This window comes from Pseudophryne corroboree, chromosome 12 (assembly GCF_028390025.1).
Source record: "Pseudophryne corroboree isolate aPseCor3 chromosome 12, aPseCor3.hap2, whole genome shotgun sequence".
Taxonomy (NCBI): Eukaryota; Metazoa; Chordata; class Amphibia; order Anura; family Myobatrachidae; genus Pseudophryne; species Pseudophryne corroboree.
The window spans coordinates 68,446,319-68,457,604 of record NC_086455.1 but is presented as its reverse complement, the minus strand read 5'-3'; the positions used below and the strand labels follow the sequence as shown (position 1 = coordinate 68,457,604).

At 43.6% G+C, this 11,286-nt stretch overlaps 1 protein-coding gene across 2 annotated transcripts in view; it reads right to left on the bottom strand.

Annotated features, from left to right (window-relative positions):
- Positions 1-8,593: 8,593 nt before the first annotated feature.
- CLMN (calmin) overlaps positions 8,594-11,286 on the bottom strand; it is a 253,807-nt gene continuing 251,114 nt past the window's right edge. For both annotated transcript variants that reach the window (XM_063947617.1, XM_063947616.1), the window contains exon 13: positions 8,594-11,230. In XM_063947617.1, coding sequence (XP_063803687.1) covers positions 11,044-11,230 — 187 coding nt within the window. In that variant the 3' untranslated portion in view covers positions 8,594-11,043. The remainder of the gene's footprint in view (positions 11,231-11,286) is intronic.

Sequence of the window (11,286 nt, the reverse complement as noted above, 5' to 3'; positions counted from 1 at the left end):
AAGGTTCATATTTCTGCCTTGTCGGTTTGGTTCCAGAGAAAAATTGCGACGTTACCGGATGTACATATGTTCACTCAGGGTGTGTTGCAGATTCAACCTCCCTATGTCCCGCCTGTGGCCCCTTGGGACTTGTCGGTGGTTTTGGAGGTCTCAGTTTGAGCCTCTTGAATCTGCAGACCTTAAGTGGCTTTCTCTTAAGGTGTTGTTTCTGCTGGCTATTGCCTCTGCTAGACGGGTGTCGGATTTGGGTGCCTTATCTTGTAGGTCACCCTATCTGATTTTTCACCGTGATCAGGTGGTTCTTAGAACACGTCCCAGGTATTTACCTAAGGTGGTGTCTTCTTTCCACCTTAATCAGGAGATTGTGGTTCCGGCCTTTGCCTCTCCTGACTTGTCTTCCAAAGAGTGGTCTTTGGATGTGGTACGGGCTCTCCGTATCTACGTGAAGAGAACTGCCTCCATCAGGAAGTCGGATTCTCTTTTTGTTCTGTTTGGTTTTCACAAACATGGCTGGCCTGCTCACAAGCAGACCCTAACCAGATGGATTAGAATGGTGATTGCACATGCTTATGTACAGGCTGGCCTTCCAGCTCCAGCTACCATAAAGGCCCATTCTACTCGGTCGGTTGGACCTTCTTGGGTGGCCCGCCGTGGTGTGACCCTTGAACAATTGTGCAAGGCGGCTACATGGTCCTCAGTGAACACATTCATAAGGTTCTATGCCTTCGATACTTTCGCCTCCCAGGATGCTTCCTTTGGACGCCGGGTTCTTGTGCCCGCTACAGTGTGTCCCCTCCCATAAGGAACTGCTTTAGGACATCCCCAATGCCATTCCCTGTGGAGCCCAGTGTACCCCGCTGCAGAAAAGGAGATTTATGATAGACTTACCATGGTTAAATCTCTTTCTGCAAGGTACACTGGGCTCCACAGGGCGCCCACCCTGATGCACTTAGCTTCTTTGGGTTGGTATGGCATTAGCTGCTGACACTTTCTCCTGTCGTGAGAGTGTGGTGTATGTGGCTACTAACAGTTGCCGTCTCTTTTGCCTGCTACTGCATTAGACTGGTTAACAAAAACTGAGCTCCTGTGCACGGAGGCGGGGTTATAGAGAGGCGGCGCTATGCATTCTGGGAAGAAGGTCAAAGCTTTTAGCCTGTTGGTACCTCGAATCAAGGTCCTACTCTACACCCCCAATGTCATTCCCTGTGGAGCCCAGTGTACCTCGCAGAAAGAGATTTAACAACGGTAAGTTCTTACCATAAATCTCGTTTTTTTGAATAGCTATATTTTGTATTAATTGTATTTTTTTTATATAGAGTGAGGATGGGACATTGTTTTTCAGTAGCATAGATTTATTATGGTACAAATTATATATATATTCTTTTCTAGTCATGTCGCCACCGTTTAGGGGGAGGTAAGAGACCAGGGATCTCTGCGATTGCATGGAGATTTCCTAGCCTCTGCAACGGGTGTCAAAGTAAAAAATATTACATAGAGAGAACATACAGACTCCACACATTATGAATAGCTATGCTTGCAAATACGCGCAGCGAGCACAGCAATATATGGTAACATACGCATTTACACAGACAGGCTACAAAGATAGATTCAACACATATTTCATACAGCACATAAATTGAAACATATCAAGCACCAGACAGCATAAGGTTTCCAATTATATAATGGAATATAACGTCATGTATGTGTATTATTGGAGCGGAGCAAGATGGACATGTCGTGCTTGGTGTCAAAGTAACCAGATTAATGTGTGTGTCAGTTTGATGCCTGTTATTAAGTTGTAGCACATTGCCATTAGTAGATATGATTAAATGTATGAAAGCTAAAGTCACTCTTAATAGAACAATGGATTTGCTGGAAGACAGCATGCCTGCAGCTTGGTACCAGTGGCTATCTCCTGTAATTACACCATCAAGGCTGGACGTTGCTTGCATATGAACTGACCAATGACTCATCATGAATGAGAAAGTTCCCTCCCCTAGACTAATAACAAGAGATCTGTATACGCCCAACAGACTCAGTGTATTGCTGAACACACACACACAAGTCTCTGTTTTCCCCTGGGTCCTGAGCGAGATGGAGTGTTGGTAATATTTTGCTGATGTTAGCTGGTGTTGAGGCACAGCTAAAGATGGAGGAACTGGAGCGATTATAAAGTGCATTGAGGGAGATGGTGATGTATTGCTGGCCGTGTCGGTATTTGAATTAGTTTGTAATAACTGCTTACTGTGTAAATTGTAACCATGTAACTATATATATACTGTACATTGTGATATATTGAATACATATCCTTTTAATAACAAATATATACATACAAATATATACATCAATGAGCTTTGGAACTCAGATAATGTGTGTGTATATTGTTTTTCTCTTATGGGATGTAGTGTTTTGCGATGTATAGCGCACATTCATCGCACATGGTAATAAGATGCGCAGGCGTCCACAGTATATATTAGAGCTGGCATTTTAAATATTTGTTAGAAAGTAATTTAACTTTTACACGGGCGGCTTGCAAATCACCAAGCCACCCAATGGTGACTAACCAATCTGATGCTGCGTCCTAGGAAGCAGGTCGGATCACTACTGCAGCAGGAGTCTGCTTGTAATAGAGGCCTCCTACTACATTACCATACAGCGCTATCACTATAGCAGCTCCAGCCACATCTGAATGAGCCTCAAGGTAGACAACCCTTTCTTACACTAACCTTTCCCCTATGTGTGTCCAATAGCTTCCTACCCACTAAACTTGTACATAGGTGAAAAGAGAGCTCCACAGAGACATGGATAATTAACCATAACCAATTAAATTCTGATAAGCCTATCCAGGTGCTTTAGGAATGAACCAAATGTTGCAGTTGTAACCACTGGATGCAGTAATTATATCAAAATGTATAATGTCAGCACTACAATGTCAACAGTTATGTTGACACTGAACATGGCATATTCAGAATATAGACATGTTCAGAATGTCGTCATGTGTAAACGTCTACATTCTGCACAGACCAGAGGGGTAGGGTTAGGCTGCAGGATGTGAGGGTTAGAGTTAGGCACTAAGGGGTGGGTTAAGCTACAGGAGGGGAGGGTTAGTGTTAGGCTGCTAGGCACTACGGTGAGGGTTAGGCTACAGGAGGGGAGGGTTAGTGCTAGGCACTAGGGGGAGGGTTAGGCTACAGGAGGGGAGGGATAGTGTTAGGCACTAGGGGGAGGGTTATGCTACAGGAGGGGAGGGATAGTGTTAGGCACTAGGGGGTGGGTTAGGCTACAGGAGGGGAGGGATAGTGTTAGGCACTAGGGGGAGGGTTATGCTACAGGAGGGGAGGGATAGTGTTAGGCACTAGGGGGAGGGTTATGCTACAGGAGGGGAGGGTTAGTGCTAGGCACTAGGGGGAGGGTTAGGCTACAGGAGGGGAGGGATAGTGTTAGGCACTAGGGGGAGGGTTATGCTACAGGAGGGGAGGGATAGTGTTAGGCACTAGGGGGTGGGTTAGGCTACAGGAGGGGAGGGATAGTGTTAGGCACTAGGGGGAGGGTTAGGCTACAGGAGGGGAGGGATAGTGTTAGGCACTAGGGGGTGGGTTAGGCAACAGGAGGGTGGTTAGGGTTAGACTGTGGGAGAGGAGGGTTAAGGTCCATACACACGGAGCGATATAGCTGAGAGATTTTGACTATATACTCAAAATCGCTCAGAAAGTTACTGAATATCGCTCTGTGTGTACGCAGCCAGTGATAGCGATGCACGTCCCCGCCAGGTCGCTATCGCTGCTAAAAATAGACTGTGTAGGCAAGTCAATTTTGGCTAGGTCGCTGGAAAAGAAAAAGCATCCCCTTGCTTAAATGAGTTAGCCAAAATCGCCCATCGCCAAAATGCTGGTAAAGTTAGTCAAAATCTCCTACTGCCTGTTCAAGGGAAAACGCTCAGTCAAAATCTCTCATAGTTAAAATCTCTCCATGTGTAGAGATATATCGCTCCGTGTGTATGGACCTTTAGACCCTAGGGAGAAGGTTAGTCTGCAAGAGGGGAGGGTTAGATTGCAGGTAGAGGAGGGTAAGTGTTAAGCACTAGGGGTAGGTTTAGGCTACAGGAGGGGAGGATAGGGTTAGGCACTAGGGGGAGGGTTAGGGGTTTATGGGTTATGGATTCTAACCACTGGAACAGCTATGGGCTGAGCCATTACAATGTCACCACTGGATCATCTGATCAGCATTCTAATAATGTCAACATTCCATCAACGTCGACATGATGAATGTTGACAAAATATACCACCCCCATAACCAGCAATTAATTTTGCTAAATGAAAAAATAAATAAAAACATCTTATACCACATTAAAGTAAAAGTCCTTGAATATCATGGAAAGTTGATTATACACATCTAGTAATATTAACCCTTGATTTTCCGTTACACATTCAGTACAATGTCTTGTCACCAGTGTTTTATTGAGATTTGAACACAAATACATAATATACAATTTTCTTTATAATATTAAGCTTCAATTAGCTTCAGAAATAGATCAGTCTTTGTTAACAATATATTTATCCACAAATAATATTTACACAGGAGATTACACTGCATTTACTTATACATTGCTTAGCAATGCAAGATCTAATAATAAATTGTGCCTAAAACCATGTAAGAAGAGTGCAAATATGTAATAGAGCCCATAGTGATGGAAGCCCATAGTCTCACTAAGAAAAACAAAACTAAAAAAACACTGTGCTCTAGAACCTCGTTTGCGAAACCTTTTGGCAGTGAGGCGTGTAAACTCATTCACTAAAAATGTCTTGTATAGTATTACTCAATGGTGATGAATACAAATTGGCAGCGTTTGTGTCTCAGCCTGATGTTCCTCCATCCAAACCCCCCAACTTCAGATCCTTAACTTGTGCCACATGGTGAAAGGGACTGATCCGCAGTATAATAGGAGCCTGATACGGCGATCAGTACAAGTAAACAATCATTTTACTTTCTATTTTGGCCAGTTTCAAATGCGCCAATGTCGGAAGGTACACGTGCGAGTGGGCAGCAGAGGTGAGGGATCCCTCTCTCTAAAAAATCTGCGGAGTGTAGCCTATAGGCTACAATAGGGTAACACCTTCTAAACATGGCGATAGCTGCCGGGGCCAAGCTCCAGAATGCTTAGTGATGATGGCTCTCCATCTATCTAGCAAAGTAATAAGGGCTCTCCGTCTGATCTCCATCTATCTAGCAAAGTGATAAGGACTCTCCCTCCATCTAGCATAGTAATAAGCACTCTCCGACTGATCTCCCTCCATCTAGCATAGTAGTAAGGACTCTCCGTCTGATCTCCCTCCATCTAGCATAGTAATAAGCACTCTCCGACTGATCTCCCTCCATCTAGCATAGTAGTAAGGACTCTCCGTCTGATCTCCCTCCATCTAGCATAGTAATAAGCACTCTCCGACTGATCTCCCTCCATCTAGCATAGTAGTAAGGACCCTCCGACTGATCTCCCTCCATCTAGCATAGTAATAAGGACTCTCCGTCTGATCTCCCTCCATGTAGCATAGTAGTAAGGACTCTCCGACTGATCTCCCTCCATCTAGCATAGTAGTAAGGACTCTCCGACTGATCTCCCTCCATCTAGCATAGTAATAAGGACCCACCAGCTGATCTCCCTCCATCTAGCATAGTAATAAGGACCCACCGGCTGATCTCCCTCCATCTAGCATAGTAATAAGGACTCTCCGTCTGATCTCCCTCCATGTAGCATAGTAGTAAGGACTCTCCGACTGATCTCCCTCCATCTAGCATAGTAGTAAGGACTCTCCGACTGATCTCCCTCCATCTAGCATAGTAATAAGGACCCTCCGGCTGATCTCCCTCCATCTAGCATAGTAATAAGGACCCTCCGGCTGATCTCCCTCCATCTAGCATAGTAATAAGGACCCTCCGGCTGATCTCCCTCCATCTAGCATAGTAATAAGGACCCTCCGGCTGATCTCCCTCCATCTAGCATAGTAATAAGGACTCTCCGTCTGATCTCCCTCCATCTAGCATAGTAGTAAGGACTCTCCGTCTGATCTCCCTCCATCTAGCATAGTAGTAAGGACTCTCCGACTGATCTCCCTCCATCTAGCATAGTAATAAGGACCCTCCGGCTGATCTCCCTCCATCTAGCATAGTAATAAGGACCCTCCAGCTGATCTCCCTCCATCTAGCATAGTAGTAAGGACCCTCCGACTGATCTCCCTCCATCTAGCATAGTAGTAAGGACTCTCCGTCTGATCTCCCTCCATCTAGCATAGTAGTAAGGACCCTCCGTCTGATCTCCCTCCATCTAGCATAGTAGTAAGGACTCTCCGTCTGATCTCCCTCCATCTAGCATAGTAATAAGGACTCTCCGTCTGATCTCCCTCCATCTAGCATAGTAGTAAGGACTCTCCGTCTGATATCCCTCCATCTAGCATAGTAATAAGGACTCTCCGTCTGATCTCCCTCCATCTAGCATAGTAGTAAGGACTCTCCGTCTGATCTCCCTCCATCTAGCATAGTAATAAGCACTCTCCGGCTGATCTCCCTCCATCTAGCATAGTAACAAGCACTCTCCGACTGATCTCCCTCCATCTAGCATAGTAATAAGGACTCTCCGTCTGATCTCCCCCCATCTAGCATAGTAGTAAAGACTCTCCGGCTGATCTCCCTCCATCTAGCATAGTAACAAGCACTCTCCGACTGATCTCCCTCCATCTAGCATAGTAATAAGGACTCTCCGTCTGATCTCCCCCCATCTAGCATAGTAGTAAGGACTCTCCGTCTGATCTCCCTCCATCTAGCATAGTAGTAAGGACTCTCCGTCTGATCTCCCTCCATCTTGCATAGTAGTAAGGACCCTCTGGCTGATCTCCCTCCATCTAGCATAGTAGTAAGGACTCTTCGTCTGATCTCCCTCCATCTAGCAAAGTAATAACGACTTTAAGAGTCCCAAGTAGCACTGTAAAATATAAATGAATGTGAGAGTTTCTCCTTCATTGCACATGGGAGAATAATATCATCCCACAAAAATGAAGAGGCGGAAATGCATTGCCTTACCTCAGACTACAACTTGTGTATGTCCCTGGCTATGGCATTCTAGCATCTTTGGTGCCTCTGTTTTGAGAGCTGGGCCCCATTAGGAGCTACACCCCCTCTAGTTTAGGATTGGAAAGTGACCGTTAATGGTTAGCAACTATCGATGGTTTCTTCCCAATGGTCAATGTTTTTACCACCAATGATGAAGGTCCGATGGTAAAAGCCCATTGCTTTTCTGAATTGCGCATGTGTGGCTGCAGTCACCGTTCATTACACAAGAGCAGACCTGAACCGCTGATAGTTTCACCTCGATAGTTAAAAACCATTGATTAGTAATGGTCAACCTATTGCTTAAAATTACATGAAAGCTCATGGTGCACTGTATATCAATGCTATAAATATAATTCTACACATTCTTCGCATGGGAGTTTCTAATTTTCACGGTTGTAAATATAAATGAGTGTTAAAAATGTGGTAAATCTATAGAGATGTAAATCTGAGACGTCTTAATGTAAGTAAATATTAATCCATGGTTCTTGGCATTACCAGAGGAGCACCCGTAGCAGATATGGTAAAAAGCGACAGGACCATTTTTATAGTTTATTAAATTCTAGATACTGGAGATGCCATCTAAATTTTGATCCAATTGCCGTTTGGGCATTATCGTTCATGCAACATAAGCCACGCATCGGTAATGACATCATTATGTCAAACCCCTTTCATCCCCTTAGGGGAGGTATATTAAAATTGTAATTACATAGTTTTCCAATTTTCCACCTGCAGAATACCTATGTTACATTTAATCTTTCTAACATATCGAGAAGTAAGAGAATTAGTGAAGAGTCAGTCAGTCAGGGGTTTCACATTTATATATATAGATTGCAACCAAACCAATCTACATGCAGTAATCACATGGTGCTCCACCTGCAGGCTGTGAGATGGTACTACACCATATCAAAGAAAATATGTTCACGCTAGCAAAAGATACATCATGAATGTGGTGACACAACCATTTAAATTTTGCAGTGAAGAAAATGTTTGTCATTAAACCAGGGAACAATATAACGCACTGCTAACACTGCCAGTAGGTTCGGTGATACCACTCTTTTTACATTTTCTGCTTACTTTACAAAAACATTTTAATCTGTTATACAAAAAGTTATTGTCAGCCCCTTATTGTAGAAAAATAGCACTGTACACCTCTCAGCTGCTCTACATATACCCTGAAAATGTACAGTATCAATAAATAACTCTTCTTCCTGCACAGATATAATAAACTCTGTGTCTGCTTAAAATGGACCATTCACCAATCAATCTACTCATTCCCTAGAAAACAGTGACCTTTGTGTGGCATGAGGCACGCTGCACCTCATGCCTCTGTGAGTGATTCAACTAGGTCATAGAGAATTGATAGGGCTGCTTTGTTACCAATATTGGTTCCATTTACAATCTGGATGTCCTTGTAGGTGACAGGTCCAGACTACAGAGACTCTTTGTACACACTCGACCTTGCTTGTGGCCCTGCCAGACTTAATAGAAGGTGTGGAATATACATAACATTTTATTATATAACATACTCTTATATACACAGAATTCCGTACTGTCCATGGCTTCAGATACATTAATAACACAACATAGATTTAAAAAAGATAAAAAAATGGTCCCGAGTCTTTAGCTCTTTTTTGGCGCCAGAGCAAGAAAAAGGTGATGAGAAATGCGAGAACACTTTAGGACACGTCACTGGCAGCTTCCATCGGTGAGGATTACGTGTTCAGGATAAAAGATGAAAACTAAGGGGCAGATTTATTAAGCTCGGTAAAGTGATAAATTGGAAGGTGGTAAAGGACCAGCCAGTCAGCTCCTAACTGTCATTTTTCAAATACATGTTAGTTAGGATCTGATTGGCTGGTACTTTATCACCTTCCAATTTATCACTTCACCGAGCTTAATAAATCTGCCCTAAGAGCTTTATGTGAGGGTAACTTCTTTTCTGACCCGATTATCCGGTACTGTGTTACCAGTACTTGAATATCTACAACTTTGCTGATCATTGCTCTATAGCTATGAAGTTTATTTATTGATTCAAGTCATGGGTTCAGTATATATTTAGCGTCAATATATGACACCCTACCATCTATTTTTTGTAAGTTCTATAGCTTCTTTTACATTTTGCTGCTATTGGGTTGAGTAGGATTTACCGGCAGCCGGGATTTCGGTCATCAGTATACCAACAGCGGCATCCCGGCCGCCTGTATGCCAGCAGCGGATAGAGCGCAAAGAGTCCCTTTGCGGGCTCGCTGCACTCTCCACGCTGCGGGCACTGAGGCTCGCTGCGCGAGCCACAGGTTCTATCCCTGCTCTATGTGTGTCGTGGACACCCACGAGTGGCAACAGCCCTGTTTCGTGGGTATTCCGGCTGCTGGCATTGCCAGCTATCGAGACCCGTCATCAGTATCCTGAACGCCGGGATCCTGACAGCCAGCAATTTAACGCCGGGATCCCGACAGCCGACAATTTAAATGTACTCCCTTATTATACATAAAACAATGCTGCCTGCAATGGTGTTTATACAATAACTGGAGTTTTATACTATAGATAGTGTGTCCAGTATGCTCTCTTTCACTTCTGTGGGAGTAAGTTATGTCACAAGAGGGATGCTAGTCTAACAGAGCGGACTGAGAGTGCCTGACAGCCTACAGACGTGTTCTGCAGAACTACACACCCATTCTATGGACTAGGGAACAGTCCTGGGGAGAACAATCTGCATAACTTTGTGACTTGGCGGTTGCACTGCACAATGCACTGGGTGGATATAGTAAAAATACCACATCAAAGTACAGTCTGCTTCCCCTTTAGGATCCTCCCCTACATTCATTTCACTTTATTTTTGCATTGTGTTTCTAACATACAAATAGGTTTATCCTCATATATGTCATACATTAGTCATCGGAGCAATAGGGTATCAAGACCATTTGTTACAGGGGCCACTTTTCCCCTATTATTTCATTGGTCAGCTAGAAACATGATTTCCTGCATCCCATTAAATTATATAATTACATATCCCAATATACAGGAACACAATCTGATCTTAAGTATCTTGGGGGGGGTCATTCTGACCTGAACGCTCGCTGCAGTTCTTCGCAGCACAGCGATCAAGCCAGAACTGCACAGCTACGATCAAGTCGGAATCACCCCCTTGATCTCCTCCAACCATTTGGTACAAAATCTGCATCTTCACAAGTGCTGCCATCTTGCCCTACATTGGTGCAAAATGAGGTGCATGACGTCACAAACAGCAATTACTGTGCGGTTTCATACCTTTGCATTTCCTACATGACAGCTATCTATAATGGAGTAGGGGGGCGTTTTATACTTTATACAGCTGCAGTAGAATGTCTGGTTACTACTGAAGTATGTCAATTTCCTTTATTTTATTTTTTAATGTCAACATTTCATGTGTTTAGTGTGATTTTTAAGGTTACTTCACATATTGATCATGTGCCATGAGACCGAAGTGAGCAGGAGACAATTAAAATGAACCAGTTCAAGGATGCCTGTCCTCGGAGCTCGAGTTCTAATATCAATGTGTCTTTCAATGACTATCACTATCCAATTATTTACCAATTTATGTTTCAATAAATTGATTGGTCCTTCTGCCAAAAAAGTCTAAAGGTCAGGAAGACGTCGTTGAGTTGTGACATAAAATAAGATAACCACCTATAGATAGCAGAAGCCCAGGAAGCATCTAGGTTAGCTTTTAGGTTACAGGAACTGACTGAGTCAGGGAGAAGGGTTAAGGTGCGACGAAACGCGTTTCTTTGCACAAAGGCACAAAATGTTATTATTTTGGTTACTGATGTACCATACCTGCTTAGCTATGTGCTATTATAAAGACATGAGCATCAGCAGGTTACATTATTGCTGGAGAACATTTTCAAGATAAATACGTGCCCATCTGAAATCATGCGACATCTCCTAATTATGCGGCAGCATTTAATTGTTGTATGCCAAAAATTTAACTTTGCTCATATCCAACTCCGGGAGGATCAGGAAGCAGTAGCAAAGGAGCCAGAGCAGGACGACCATGTAGTACATGTCGGGTAGCTGTTTGTTCAAAAATGAAAGTCTAGATCCATCAGCCATTCTTTCCAATGGGGCTGTATTGCCATCCCCTTCTTTCCTGCAGGGAAGAACAGTTAACGCGTTAGTTATACAAGAAACAGTAGGCTTGTTTAG